Below are 15,710 nucleotides of genomic sequence, written 5' to 3' on the forward strand. Positions count from 1 at the left end.
TAGATTTTAGACATCCCTTACCTAATACTATTCTATCACTAGAGGAGTCTGAGCAATTGGACGCCCCAATCACTTGGGAAGAAAGTGAATCGTCTGTAATATCATTGGCTTCAGGTAAAGCTGTTGGACCTGATGCCATTCCTCTGGAATTCTATAGGGCCTTCCGAAATGTTCTTAAAAAAGAACTTATTGTACTTTTTCTGGAGGCTCAAAGAGGGATGATACCACCTTCTTGGCAGGAATCAGTAATTACTGTTTTTCTTAAAAAAGATAAACCTCCTCTGTTACCCTCTTCATTTAGACCCATTTCACTGATCAACGCGGATAGCAAGATATATTCTAAAATTCTAGCCTCACGTCTTTCTGGTATTATCTCACCGCTTGTTTCGAAATTTCAGCATGGGTTTATTCCCTGACGTGATATAGCTGATCAAATACGCCGCCTAATCACAATCGTCGATTGGGCTCAAGCAACTAGTTCTACTTTTGGAGTAACCCTGTTGTATGCTGAGAAAGCATTTGACAGGGTTGCTTGGGCATATATGTCGAACTCCTAAACTAGAAAGGTACTAGGTCCAGTTATTTTAACAGCTTTAAAAGCTATGTATCACACTCCAAAGGCTTCAATCCATTTGGGAAGCCAAACATCTTCCCCGTTCCCAATTACTCGAGGCACACGGCAAGGGTGCCCGTGTTCACCTTTACTTTTTGCCTTTTACATAGATCCTTTTTTAAACCATTTAAACTGTGATATAAATATTAAACCAATTCATTTAGCCCATACAGATTATCGTGCCCTAGCCTACGCAGATGATATAGTTGTGGTTACAACTGATATAGAAGCTACACTACCCTCCATTAATGACTTAGCGGCACAGTTTGGATCCTTTTCAGGATATAAGCTGAATCTATCTAAAACTCAGATTTTGTATGTTGGAGATAACCCACCTTCTACTATAGGAACAGTTTCTGAAGTTACATATCTGGGAATTAAGATCTCACTTCCAGTCTCCAATATCCCTGAATTAAATATGAATCCTGCAGTGGATAAAACTAACTTGACATTAGAAAGACTAAACCACCTTCACTTCTCTTTATACGGTAGAGCCAAAGTGTTAAAAATGTTGATACTACCCACATTTTTTATATATGTTTCGCACAATCCCCATTGAATTCCCCCTTGCATCTTTTAAAAAATTAGAGAGGGCAACCACTAGATTTTTGTGGGGCTATAAACGACAACACAGAGCTCATAAAAAGACGATTCTTCCTAAAGAGCATGGGGGGTGGAGTATTCCCTATTTTTTTTTATTATGTAGCTGCTTCTTTACCATTAATTAGTCCACATGTGGTCGGGGATAAAGCGCCAATTTCTTTGTACAATCTATTTATGAGTTGGCAATAGGCGAGGAGAAAAAGGGATGTTTGTTCAGGGTTGTTGAACCTAGTTACTTTAAGAAAACCAAATTTAAAATCCTAAAAGCCGCTTATATGGTTTGGAAAACGGTTAAGCACCATTTGGCAATCTTAAAATATATTATATATACACCATTTTCCGCATCTGATTTACTGCCCTATATTTTTCGGGATCCAAATCGCTACTAGGTGGAGTAATAAAGGAATATGTTGTATGAGGACTTGTTTAAAGAGGGGCATTTAATTTCTTTCACAGATTTACAAACTGATTTTAGTGTATCGAAAAATAATTTTTTTAAATACCTTCAAATTTGTAGTTTTTTACAGACTCTAGGACCACTATTACAATATCAAATGATCAAAACCCCCCTTATTAAAAGCATGATGAAAAAGACATCAATTGGCCTTTTTTATTCTTGTCTGATTCAAGAATTTCAGGATGATCTGGAAAACTGTCAAACAAAATGGGAAACTAAGCTTGGAAAATCTGGGGTCAATATTCGTGAATCTGTTATGCTGGCGAACCGAGTTCTAATTACCGGGATGATGAGATCACAGAATTACACGGCTACACATGACTTATAATATACCCCGAAGAAGGTATCTAAATGGAGTTTAACTACCGGGACCAAATGTAACAGATGTGGCCAATTTGCTGCTGATACAGTGCATATGTTTTTTTATGCCCTTAACTTTCAGATTTTTTTTTTCTCATTGAACAATTTGTAGCTGTAATTTTGGGACGTACTATTTGTATAACTGGTGAGCTGGTCCTAACAGGCCGCGGCTTGGGAATTGTGGGTCAGCCAAGACCGAAGGCTACGATTTACCTTCTCTTTATTTGCATGGCTGTAATAGGGCTTGTATTATAAGAGACTGGATTAATCCCGAGCCGCCCTCTTTTTTTCATCTGGCGTGAAAAATTATTGTTGAGGTATAATTTTGAACTTTCTGTCTATAAAACTAAAGGGACAAGGAGGAGGGTTATGGGAGCAAAGTTATGGGCACCCATCATGGAATGGATTTAGGAATTGATAATGTTATAATTTGTGTGCTTATTCTTTTTATTTCTACGATTCCATGTTTTTGATGAATTTACTTATTGTGTTATGGAAACCTTTTATTTGTATATGCTGTTTTTCCTTGCAGAAAAAATAAAACTAAACAAAAAAAAGAGTATGGGGGCCACTCCACCTGTCTTCGAGAGTTGCTGGGGCCACAGGCTCCAATACCCACACTTTCTGTCCTAGCTGATAAACAGTCAGTACAGCCTGTTGGTCATGCCACACTTTTTGAAACTCCTGGCTGGCCTCAAGGTTTTTGTTACCTTCTTCATGTGCTCAACCATACATGAATGCAGGCCAAGGACAATGTCCACAATATCTTGTTTAGGAGGTTTTATAGGTTTCTTCCAGCCCTTCTCAACAAGATAATAGTGGATCCCTAACTGGATGTCAAAACAGACGTCCAAATGGGCTGTAGCCAACCCTCTTCTGAGGAACCGCTCTGTAGCCAAAAAGAATTAAGACATCCTATTTTCATCTGAGCTTTTCTGGGAGTGTCATGATCATACGCTTGAGAATCTTGTTGAGACTTTCAACAACCCCATTGCACTATGGATGGTAGGATGTGTAAAACTTGTAGTTTACTCCGCAATCTTTCCACATGGCAGTAATGTACATTGAGTATTTTTGTTGGTGTCACCGATTAGGCACTGTTTGACTCTTGTGTATGTTTTGTTCCAACTCCTGACAGGTCTCCGAGCACCAGGACAAATATGAGACACTTGTGAAGAGGCAGCTGGACTTTGAGAAGGTGTACACCACCCCCGGAAAGTACACAATCCAGGCAGCAGGGACCTCAGTACCAGCCCCGGCTAAAAAATAGTCTTCACACCGAACAGACATGGACTTTAGGTGGGTGATATGAAACAAGAACATCCTGTGGCAGCATTGACCCTGCTTACCTTTCATACAGTTTTGCCCTACAGACTTTCAGGGAGGTGATTGTTTTCTGGCCAGAGATCAACCAACCACTTTAATAACAGGTTTTTATCACAGAACCTTTGAAAATGAGCTCACAAATAAATATACCTTTGTCTTTAAATGCACTATTTTAAGACCAATGTTAGTGGTTCACTGTGCTCTGAAATCCTAAGGTTGGCACACTTTCAGCCAAAAGTGTTTCATTCACAAGCAATAACCTCCACCTTGGTTCCATTAGTAGTGTTCAGGGGGTGGCGTGGGTGACACAGACTGGCACAGATGATGTATAGACACTGACATGGATGACACTGACTGGCACAGATGATGTACAGACACTGGTATGGGTGACACAGACTGGCAAAGATGATGTATAGAAACTGGCATGGGAGACAGACTGGCACAAATGTTGTATAGACACTGACTGACTGACTGACTGAAGTACTTATAAAGTGATCAAATGCCGCGGCGTCTTGGCGCTGGATGACTAGAGAGAGCGGTGTGAGCCGAACTTAATGCGAGGAAAAGAGCAAGGTTTTCAGTGCCTTTCTGAAACATAGTTTAGACTTTTGTGAGCGCAGTGCAGGGGGCAGGGAATTCCATAGTCTGGAAGCTTGGTAGGAAAAAGATCTGCCACCCCAGCGCTTTCTTCTTATTTTAGGTTGGCAGATTAGATCAAGACTGGCTGATCTCAGCGCACCTGAGGGCACGTATTGAGGGAGAAGTTTGGCAAGATCATCTGATTCCATACCGTGCACGGATCTGTGGGCCAGACAGAGGGCCTTAAATTATATTCTACACCTGACTGGAAGCCAGTGAAGTTCCCTGATGACTTTAGATGTTGGGTGACAATAGGGTAAATTCAGCAGAACCCTGGCTGCGGCGTTTTGGATTGCCTGCAGTTTGTTCAGTTGTTTTTCTCCTGTGCCCAAGTAGAGAGAGTAGCAATAATCCACTCGGGACATTACCAGTGCGCCCATGACATTTTTTTGTAATGTTGGAGGGATGTAGGGTAGTACTTTCATAAGAACATTGATGGTATGGAAGCATGTAAAGGTTACCTAGTTAATCTGTGCCTTACAAGAAAGTTCTTTATCAACTAGGAAGCCAAGATTCCTGACCTTTTCTGCTGTGCTAGGACAAGAGCCCGCCTCCGGGGACCACCAGAGGTTGTTCCAGATCAATGGTTTCTGACCGAACTCGATTATCTCGGTCTTGTCCGTATTTAGTTTTAAAACGTTAAGGCTCATCCAGTTTTTTACACTGAGGAGACAGTTCTTAAAGCGCTCTGCAGTGGCTTGGATGGACTGGGATACTGAGACTACAATTTGAGTGTCGTCAGCGTAGGACACTAATTTTAGACCATGAGATTGAATTAAGGCAGCTAGGGGGGTGACATATAGATTGAACAGGGTGGGCGATAATGCCGATCCCTGAGGGACCCCCCTGGAAGGGAGAATTCATCAGATGTAAGACCTTCCCAATGCACTTGTTGGATTCGAGAGTCCAGAAAAGATGTTAAGAGGGCTAGGGCAGCACCCGTGAAACCAAGTGTTTTTAATCTGTTTAACAGGATTGAATGGTTCACAGTGTCGAACGCCGCTGCAAGTAGGATCAGGGCCGTTCTGCCACCCTCGTCCATTGTTCTTCAAATGTTTTCTGTTGCCATAATCAAGCAGACTCTGTTGAATGGGAGGGGCGGAATCCATGTTGAGAGGGGTCTAGGAGTTTGTTGTGATCAACATAGCACATCATTTCTAGGTTGACAGCTTTTTCCAGAATCTTGGCTGGTAGCGGTAGGCAGGATATTGGTCGGTAGTTCTTTGGTTCAGCAGGATTCAACGAATCCTTCTTCAGGATAGGTCGAATACAAGCTTTTTTCCAGCTGCTCGGGAAATCACCCGAGGTGATAATGTTATTAATCAAGGGGGTCAGAACAGCTGCCACTGTCAGCGGAATCATGTGTAGTATACGTGGTGGGCAGGGATCTAGTGGGGACCCTGACTTCATCTGTGTGATGAGGTCTGCCACCTGTGACTCCTCTAATAGGGGAAAAGAGGAATAGCTAGGACCAGACAGGGGGGCAGTGTCATTATTCTCCTTGGGTGTGATTGATGCAGATGAGCTAAGGTCATCATAAACTGTCTGGACTTTGTGTTGGAAGAAGGTAGCAATATTAGTCACAAAGTTTTGGTCAGGGCTGAAGACAGTGTCGCGGGGGGGTCTTAGTTAGATGAGTGACAGTTTTAAATAGTTCTTTAGCAGTGTTAGAGGCTGCCTGGATTTTATTTGTAAAATAGGCTGATTTAGCCTGCACTATTGCTGTCTTGTATTCCTGCAGGGCTTTGGTGTATATTTGTTTGTTTTGAACACTATAATCCGAACGCCACGACCGCTCAAGTCGTCCGCATTTTTGTTTTATGTGTTTCACCTCTGTGGAATACCACGGTGCAGTGGCAGATCGTCTTCTGGCTTTTTTTAGTTCTACAGGGGCTAGCTGGTCGACTGTCTGCTTAATCCAATTTCGGAATTTGACCGTTCCTAAGTTAGTGTTGCCGGTTTCAAGAGCAGGGGGATCTTATGCAAGTGACTCAGCCAAAAGGGCGTCTTCAAGCTTGTTCCAAGGACGTGTTGTTTCGGGAAGCATAAGGCCTCTTCGATGATTTGTACGTTTAGTCAGAGACATTAGCACTGTGATCAGACCAGGGGACTGCTTTGGTCGAGATAGCTTTGATATGGTCATTGTTTGTAAAAATGCCATCAAGGGTATGTCACTGGCATGGGAGACACACACTGGCACATATGATGTATAAAAACACACAAAGGGGTGCTATTGGTCTATAGTGGCTAGAAAGTATCTGTTTAATACTAGATGGATGTATGTATAGACTATAAGTGTGAGAGAGCAGAAGATAGGAAAAGTAAACCCATCAGCCCACCCGTTGGCGGAACATCATCATCTGGGGTTTAGAAATCCAGACTGGTATCCACTAGGTACCTCACCATGAAGGAATGTGAGGACAACTTCTAGTGTGTAATCATCCAGTGATGGAAAGCCAGACAGCAGTGTATCAAGGGCTATGGGAAGTGAAAAAAGTTGCAGTGTTCAAAAGATGTGTGCTAATTAGAAAGTGGTGATATAAAATTGACTAACATGGTGCCTAATAGTAAACTTTATTCAGGCGGTCACCATGATGACAAGATTAAAAGCAGAGTGTAAATGGATGAAAACAAATATTACCATCCTTAGATGAATTTATTGGTCGACATGTTTCAGCCTAAACAGGCTTTCTTAAGGACCTATTGTAACACTACTGCAACTAGTGAAAAAATGTGATAAGAAATATATACGTACCATGCCAAGCCAATAAACCTTCCAGACACGTGTGTATTTAGTGGTAGGAGATAAAGTCATGGTATGTAGAAACAATCCGCTCCTAAAACACAAAAATAGTAAAGACAGACAAATGCCAATATTGTAAGTATGAAAACAACATATAAATGGTAAGACATATGGCAGCCACAAAGTCATTGCTCAATTATTGATAGTTATATAGTCACTCACCCAAATATTGCTTGGGGTGGCCTCACCTCGCCTGGCGCTCGCTCCGGTTCATGAGGCCCGCTCTAATGAAAATGGAAAAGGAAAAAATACATCATAACATCAGCTTATGATGTAAATCCATTTCCTCAATCTCCTGATGTTTTAAAAAAGGCAGAAATGCAGAACAGCAGTACTCGCTGGCCTAGCCAGCCGATGTTGAAAAAGGTTTATAAAAAAGGTTTATAAAAACAGTCATTAAGTTCAGATAGTAAGGAAGTTGTTTTAACAAACAAAGCCAACCCTTTGGCTCAATAGCCTACATGACTATTGTTGGGTTGAACAGAAAAGGAGATCCGCACACATCAAACAACAACTCAAGAAGACGAAAGCTGCTAGTCAAGGTAGCTATAGTTTTGTCAGCTTACTTATTAAGAATTTAACAAAGATGTAATATCTAGCCTTCTTTAAATTAATTATAAGATTATAAACCGCCTCGCTGTATAAGTATGTATTGTGGGCCTCTAGCACACTCACCTGTCCGTCGGTACCTCAAACCCCTACTGAGTCGAGGGGAAGGTAACTCGACGGACAGGGAGGTCCGTGTAAATACAGGTTAGGCGGACCTGGTAGGGAACATCAATTTAGCCCGGATCGTCCTCGATATGGTAGACTCTAGTCACACTCTCGCAAACCGAGAGCAAAACATTGTGCGCGAGGAGTCCGTCAAAAGAAAAGTGACCTCTGATTGGTTTGTAGCGTGTTTAAATAGTCATGATTGGCTAGAGCGCTGGCTAATGGGGATAAAGGATGAACCTCGTCATCCAATAGAAACCCAGTTAAACGTGCAAAGTCACGTTTTTGTCGTGGTGTGTTGCTTGTATTGTTTGTATAGTAACGGAGTCAAAAATTACTAAAAGCAACCAGTATAGCTGAGTGTAAAGAGAAATATATATACACCCAATGGCTCTGTGGAGTGCTGCGCGATGTTAATAAGGCCATAGGGAACCAGTTGGAAAAGAGCGATGATTTGTTTATGCGATATTACTCGTGTGCGCAGAAAGTCTATCAGTGGAGAAACGACTCGTGGTTGGTCTACAGCGTGTGTAAACCCACGCTATTGGTTGAGGCGCTGGCTAATGAAAAAGGAATGTAAGCCTTGTCGTCCAATAGGAACCCCAAACCAGTAAAACGTACAAAGTCACGTCCGAGTCCGAGGTCATGTATTATCGTAGTGTCTGATAATAAGTTAAAATTAGTGCTAGAAAAGGCTATTTAAATGTCAAATGTCGTATACTTGTAAATGTCGTATACTTGTAAAGCGCACAGCTGCCCCAGCAAAGGGGCGTCCCGCCGCTGTATATCGCTGGGGAACCCGTCCTGGCTTTCCCTGGGGGATGGTCCCTACTGGGAATCCCCAAGGTGAAACCAGGCATCACCGGCGTTGATGGGGCCGTAGTAGAGATTAGGCCAGCTAATGCCTATAGTTGCCGAGTGGGACCCCAGGTTAGAGTAGGCACCGAGGCGAGAATTGTCGAGTCCGCTGACCCTGGTCTATGACCCTGCCGCGTCGGGAATTGAACCCTGGTCCAGGGCCGACTTCTGCTCCCGGGTCTGCCGCCTCTAACCAGTGAGCCACACCACTCACGAGGAGTCCAACATTAGGAAGAAAGAAGGGGGCCTCTTATTCGTTTCAAGTATGCAGATGCTCACTATGAATAGTGGCGCTAACCAGTATGGATAGAATAATATCATTAGTTTGTTACTGAACAGTCAGGCTCATTGGAGAAAGGAAAGCATCACAGTGAAGGAGTTTCATAGAAGGAACGACACAGAGTCGCCAGTTCATATAAGACTATGTATATTACTATTGTGAGTCAAATTACGATCTACAGAAACTGAAAGCTTACAGATGCAGTAATCCTAGGCAGCCATGGAGGTTGTTACAGTTATCAGTGAGGGTCAACAAGAAAACATCAAATGTCATCAGATTTGGACCCACGGGATGGTGGTTTTAGGGTTATTCGAAGTCCCCTTGGTATTCTTTGTGCTCGATTGTATTTAATCAATGTACTGGCATGAAGGCGTTGGTTGATTTTGCGTCATTAATTAAGCATCCACGCAAAGGATACCAAATCAGATTACAAGTAACAGCAACATGCGATACTACCAATGTAATATATTTATTGAAATGCCCGTGCGGACGCGTTTACATTGCAAAAACTTAACGTTAGATCAAAACCAGGATTAATGAACATATAATAATATCAAATCCACAGTCGCCGTCCACTTTCAAGAACACCATCATACCATTAGCCAAATCAAATTCTTATTCTTAGAAACTGTCTAAAAAATGGTAGGACGGATAACAACAAATATCTCCTCCAAATAGAGATTTAATGGATAAGACGAGTGGACTCCCTTAAGCCATATGCAATGAATGACCGTATGGAATATCAATGTTATTTATAAAACATTTGGTTTCTGTTGAACTTTAAGTGTTTACTTACTGATAACCATAGTTCAAGCATCATATATATCGAGCTTGTAAATATAATGAGAATGTTCTGCAATTGTTTCACTTCTTATATAAACAGCTTTGACATGCGTGATACCGCACATTTTATTATTATTTTTATTTTGCACCTTTATTTTTTCCATTTGTGACTATTCCCAACATGGCCGCCACTTAGCCTACCACTGCAATTTAGCTTTAGCGTTCCATATGCGCACTTTAACAATGCATGCAGTCCGCCTTTTCCGGCCCTAAATATGCCTGATGAACTACGGCTTTCCTTACCGCACAAACTAACACTGGATAATTACTTCACTCACCGCATGAACATGGAATAATCCACATCCAACGAGAACATGTAAGTGATACTAACAGCATATTTAACCGCTATAACAGTTCACCATGTTGAGCACGACTCTTAGTTGTCTTATCTTTACAGAAATGCGACATTTGCTAAAACGCGACCCCCAGTGTCTCATAAGTGTCTCGTAAGTGTCTTTTAGTTTTGGCAGTACCACTACGTTACCACAGCGTTCAATTTAATTGTGTGCTCACAGGTCGCAGGCTCTGCCATGAGGGGAACAGCTTTTTACTGCTTACCTGCATTCCATCCTGTCATCAGCCATGAGGGAAACTGCTTGGAATCTATTTTGCTCAGGCCCGCCATGAGGGGAACGGCTCTACAAGAACTACGAGCCCCAGCAGGCCTTGCCATGGGTGTCATTGCGGCACCAAGAGGCGTGTTGAATCGCAAGCGGCCTTCCCGCTGCACGGACGCGCTCACAGGTCGCAGGCTCTGCCGTGAGGGGAACTGCTTTTCAATACTTACCTGCATTCCATCCTATCATCAGCCGTAAGGAAAATGGCTTGGAATACATTTTGCTCAGCCCTCCAGTTCACGCCGTGAGGTGAACAGCACTACAAGAACTACAAGCCCCAGCAGGCTTTGCCAGACACCTGCTGTGGCGTCATCGCGGCGCATTCACTCGTGTTCGGCCCTCCCGCAATGCAGGATGTGCATGGGCCATGGGCGGGCCCTTCTGCGCCCATCAGCGGTCGGAGGAGGCTGGGCTGGGCCACCCCCTAACATCAAATATGGGTAAGTGCAAACATCTCTGTAGGAGAGGTTAAAATCTAAAATGCTAGAAAGTCCAAATCTATAATTTCTTACTTGACTTCGGCGGTGGGAGTATTGAGCAAGGAAATTGCCACCAAAGATTAAATCAGAAGATTCCTATCAGCGGATGCTCTTACGTTGGTTGTCCTGGCGCTTATTATCTCACTTTTGGATTACACCAACGCTCTCTATGTTGGCATCCCGGCGTATCAAGTACAACGCCTGCAATTAATTTAGAACCACGCCGCCAGATTAATTTTCCAACTCCCTACTCGTCAGCACGTGAAGCCTCTGCTGAAACAACTGCATTGGCTCCCTGTGGTCCATCGCATTGTCTTTAAATTGGGATGTATAGTATACAATGCACTGTCCAATAAAGGCTCAAAATTCACTGCTGAAAGGATTCAGAAATATATTCACTCCCGCACTCTTCGATCGTCTAGTCATAATCTTTTGATCACCCCAAGGTTTAAGAGCATTAAACACGGGGGACTCAGGTTTTCATCGTTGGCTCCTCATTTCCGGAATTCCATTCTACCGTCTATACGCAATATGGATGCCTATCTCCAGTTTAGGAAACAACTGAAGACTTGGCTTTTTATCAAAGCTTACAACTAACTTCTACAATCTATAGGATTAGCTCAGTTCTCTCATGTCCTAAGTGCCAAGAAACCAACCCGTGAACGTTGCGCTATACAAGCAATTTTAACATAACATAACATAACATAACATAACATAACATAACATAACATAACATAACATAACATAACATAACATAACAAAAATATAATTGACACTTTCAACACCTGTGTCGCGGGTATTTTAAATAAATGTTAGCTAATTAATTCCTACATCAGGGCCCTTAGAACCTTGCACAGCTCAGTTGATCCTATTGTATTATCTGAGGTCTGCGAAGAGAGTGTGCCCCAAGTGTGAGACCGTCACCTTGTTAGTCAACCCTTATTACAGGCGCAGGCTATGCTAAAAAACAGTTATCTGGGTAGTTCTGCGCCTGCTAAGAGGTCTCAGGTAGAGGGAGGATTAACCCCTGTGTTTGTCCAGAACCCTTTAAATCCTTTACCCAATGGTATGACTGATGATTTTGATGGGCCTTTGTTAGACAAGGGAGTTGCCCAAGCATTACATTTTGTAGACTCACTCTCCCCCCTGAAGCTACCCCTTTGGTGGCTGTTCTTGTAGGAGTCTCCCTCTTGATACTCAGGGCAGTGAATCCAGTCAGGCAGTATTACCAAAAACTAAAAGCTTGTGCGATCAATATTGTTGTAGTAATGGCAAGATCCATCTAATATATTAATGGCTAGACGAGTGGGATGGATTGGTAATTGCCCTAAAAAAATTGGTGGTGATTGCATCATTGTCAACTTTAATAAATGCGATATAGCGACAGTGTTTTTTGGGATGCCTCTGAGTTAGTGAAGGGAAGCATTAGGGCCCTGCCCTTGGGTTGTTTTCTACTCCCCTGTAAAACAATTAAACGTGAATGCTAATAATGGTACTGGGATAGATCGGAAGAGGTATTATCAGACTCCTTGCCTTATCCGAAATTGGATGTCTGATCCCTGTCTAGAATGGCGTCATTGGTGTGTAGAGACTGACACTCAATCACAATATCCAAAGGCAGGCAACAGAAGTCGAGATTTAGTTTTAACAAATAGATTCCTCTCTCTGTCTAACCTTGACATGAATAACTGACTACAAGTCCCACTGGCTTGTTCTCCTGGCCCATGCTTGAACGAACGGGCTTTAGAAACGGAATTTGTCCAAAACTGTAAAATTGTTAGCTGGAATATAGCTGGTATTAGATCTAAAAGGGACGAAAAGTGATGGTTGTCATTCGTAAAACAATATTATGTAATTGCCTTGCAGGAAACATGGGATAGGGTTAATCATTTCTGGTTGGATGGTTTTGAATGTTATTGTTTACCTGCATGCCCAGCCTTGGCTGGTAGAGCCAAGGGGGGCTTAGTGCTTCTCTTTTCACTAACGTTAAAAGGGACATCAAGGATGTTGGAGTCGGGATTTCACAATTGTTTAATAGCAGAATTTTCCACCCCCAATTACTCTAAAATGTTATTTCTTAATTTTTATAACTCTGGCGAATGTGATGTGGTGAACCAACATTTTTTACATTTGGAAAGTTTTTTACAAGATTATAGATCAAAGCAATCCACTTTGTTTGATATTATTGTTATAGGCGATTTTAATATTAATTTGTTTGATATGGATTGCTGTATAAATGACCATCCGGGACCAGCTCACTGCGTTTCGCCTCACTTTGAGCATTCACAACAGGGGGAGGCTTTGGAGGATCTCCTGGCCGGAGCTAACCTCTTTGATCCTGGATTTAATGCTCGAACTGACAGGGTCTCTATGTTTAAAGCTATGGTTAGGGACACTATTATTGACTATATTTTTTTCTCAACTCTGTGCCTAGCTAAGGTAGTGTCTTATAATGCTAGTCCTAGCCCCTGTTAGCGATCATAATCCTGTGATCTTAGTGGTTGATAAAGACTGTGGCTTGTTGCGAACAGCAGGAAAGGTGGGAGTTAGCTCTGTGGCACCAAGTGATCAGGGGAGGAGGCTAAACTGGTCCAAAGCCATTCCTGATTCTTTTCATGCTGACCTCTGCAAAAAGGCAAAAGATAACATTGCCAAATGTGTGGACCATAGTTCCTCAAAGGCGGAGATTGTGAAACCCTTTGAAGGAAGTTGTGGACAGATAGCTTCTGATTTGTCTGTTAAAGCTCAATTAAGATGTCAGATGGGTAAAAGGTGGTTTGACAGTAACTGCTCACGGGTCCATCGAAATCTACTCCCAGAGATGGGGAACGCATACTAAACCTGAGGACATTGTATAAGTTGGTGATTCACTCACATGAACAGGAGACTGAAGAAGAAGCTTGGATTGCATTTTCAGTAGAGGTTTTAAAGGATAGTGCCAGATTCCGGGCATTGTCCCACACCTGTTTTTTCCTTTGTAGAGAATGATCCCATGGGGAGCAATATCAAAGAGGTGCTGTGGCTCACGCATTTTGAGGCAATTTATGGGCACAATGTGGATGGGGATCCCACTCTGAGTTTAGCAACTTGCCGGGCCTGGCAACCACTGATATTTGAGGAGGCGAATATAGAAAAGGCAATCATAGAGACTTCTAATAATAAAGCACCTGGCCCTGATTGTGTCCCGCCAGATCTGTATAAATGTGATCCCAAATTTTGGGCAAGGATATTAACTAATGTCTATAATGCCTCAGGTACTCAGGGGTTTCCTGCATCATGGTGTAGCAGGGTTTCCGTTCTCCCACAGAACTGTGCACAGAGATCTAGAACCTGGGTGAGTTAGGGTGACCCAAAACTCACCTTAGTATCAGAAATCCCCTTACCGAACTAGCTACAGTGTCTCATTTGTCATAACAACTTCCCAATGACTTAGACAATCCAGAACATGAACTTAGGGAACCTCAGGTATCGTGGAACACATGAACACTCTTTCGCTCTATAATCATTTCAAACCACAACGGGGAGTAAAAGAAGACACGTGCAAGTTTGAAATATTTATTTTTCAATGCAAGGTTCTCAAACGCAGTATCTTATATAATATCAACATACACATTATAAAAATCAGAGTTATCAGCATAGTCACAAGTCCATAGTAAGCGAACGGTGATAGCATATTATAATGCAAAATCAATAGAAATCTGTATCACCTATATTTCGCGCACCCTATTTAGCATACTATATTATATCTAAGAAGGTCTCATTTGGGTTTTTAGCAGGGCGGGCCCATACCTCTAATGGTCAGTAAGAAAAGATCACATCAACAGCTACCAGCTCTCTGCATGCGAAGCATCAAGTGTGTTTTTGCATTCTCAGTAACTCTATCTTAAACCCGCGTAGAGCCCAATGTTGGCAGCAACATTATTTGTGTTATGTCTAATGTGGTGCGAGGATCAGGCCTCTCAGCAACCTTGTGTTAGGTTATTCTTAGAGGGTTCAGCTCTCAGTGTGCAGACAGTGTACCAAGTGTACCAGGCACGACTGATATCAGAGCAATAACATATTATTCTCAATAAATCACATCTTTCGTCTAGGTTGAAAGCTACAATAACAATTCTGTGCCGTGTGCAAACTAAAGCCGAAGGAAAATATGTTGTTTAAACATTTAATAAGCTCATGCTAACTTAACACAATATATAGAAAAGCAGTAACTATATGACAATGGGCCCTATCAATAATCATCCCAGTTTTTAATAAGGACAAGAGAGGTGATCCTCTGTGTTATAGACCTATATCCTTAATTGATTCTGCCATTAAAATATTGGGCAAAGTTGTTTTTGCTAAAATCACGGACTGGGTGATTGAAGTCCTCTCTAACCTCCAATATGGATTAAGACAGGGAAGAAGTACTTTGGATCAGAGTCTGAATCTACATCTCATAACAAGCAAATATACAGTAGCTAAAGAAGGTTTGTTATATATGGGTTTTATGGACCTCTCTTCAGCGTTCGACTTGGTTAACAGGTCGAAGCTGTTCATTATTTTGCTAGATATGGTCATTATGCCTGCTCTAGTTAATTTTTTGGCTGAAATGCATCAGGATCTTTCTGCAACAGTCAGGGTTACAAAAATGTAAGGACCACTGGTATGCGATTCTTAATAAATGCTAGTTAAACTTAATATTGTTAATAATTGAAGAACTCTCTAACATTCTTGATGAATTATCTAAAGAAATAGTCACGGTTACCAACAAACTCACCAATTCAATGTCATACAATGATTTGACAAGAGTTTTAGAAGATATCAAGGAGCAGCTGACAAGGCACTCACAGTAGATTACAAGCTCAGCGAAGTATATAGTTGGGCTGAAGTGAATGCCTGTAGAAGACAGAACAAACCATATACACAAGATACCGATACATCATCATCTGGTAGCAATATGTCTAATAAACCAAGATTTCAAAGAACCAAGGCAACTCACTGACCTAAACGGCCAAAATCCTCAAGTCACAAACAATACATACAGAACCCTCAAGCACATCTACAGTCGAATCAATACCAGCACCGGCTGAGCCTTTTTTAGAATCATGTCAGACAGACAAAAACGGCCCCAGCGGGGAA

At 42.0% G+C, this 15,710-nt stretch overlaps 1 protein-coding gene across 1 annotated transcript in view; it reads left to right on the plus strand.

Annotated features, from left to right (window-relative positions):
- Positions 1-15,710, plus strand: part of LOC147725828 (uncharacterized) — a 492,715-nt gene that overhangs the window by 452,345 nt on the left and 24,660 nt on the right. Inside the window, exon 8 of the mRNA XM_086960004.1 lies at positions 3,172-3,332. Coding sequence (XP_086816130.1) covers positions 3,172-3,303 — 132 coding nt within the window. The 3' untranslated portion in view covers positions 3,304-3,332. The remainder of the gene's footprint in view (positions 1-3,171; positions 3,333-15,710) is intronic.

The sequence above is a fragment of the Lissotriton vulgaris genome, chromosome 3_1, assembly GCF_964263255.1.
Source record: "Lissotriton vulgaris chromosome 3_1, aLisVul1.2, whole genome shotgun sequence".
NCBI classification, from domain to species: domain Eukaryota; kingdom Metazoa; phylum Chordata; class Amphibia; order Caudata; family Salamandridae; genus Lissotriton; species Lissotriton vulgaris.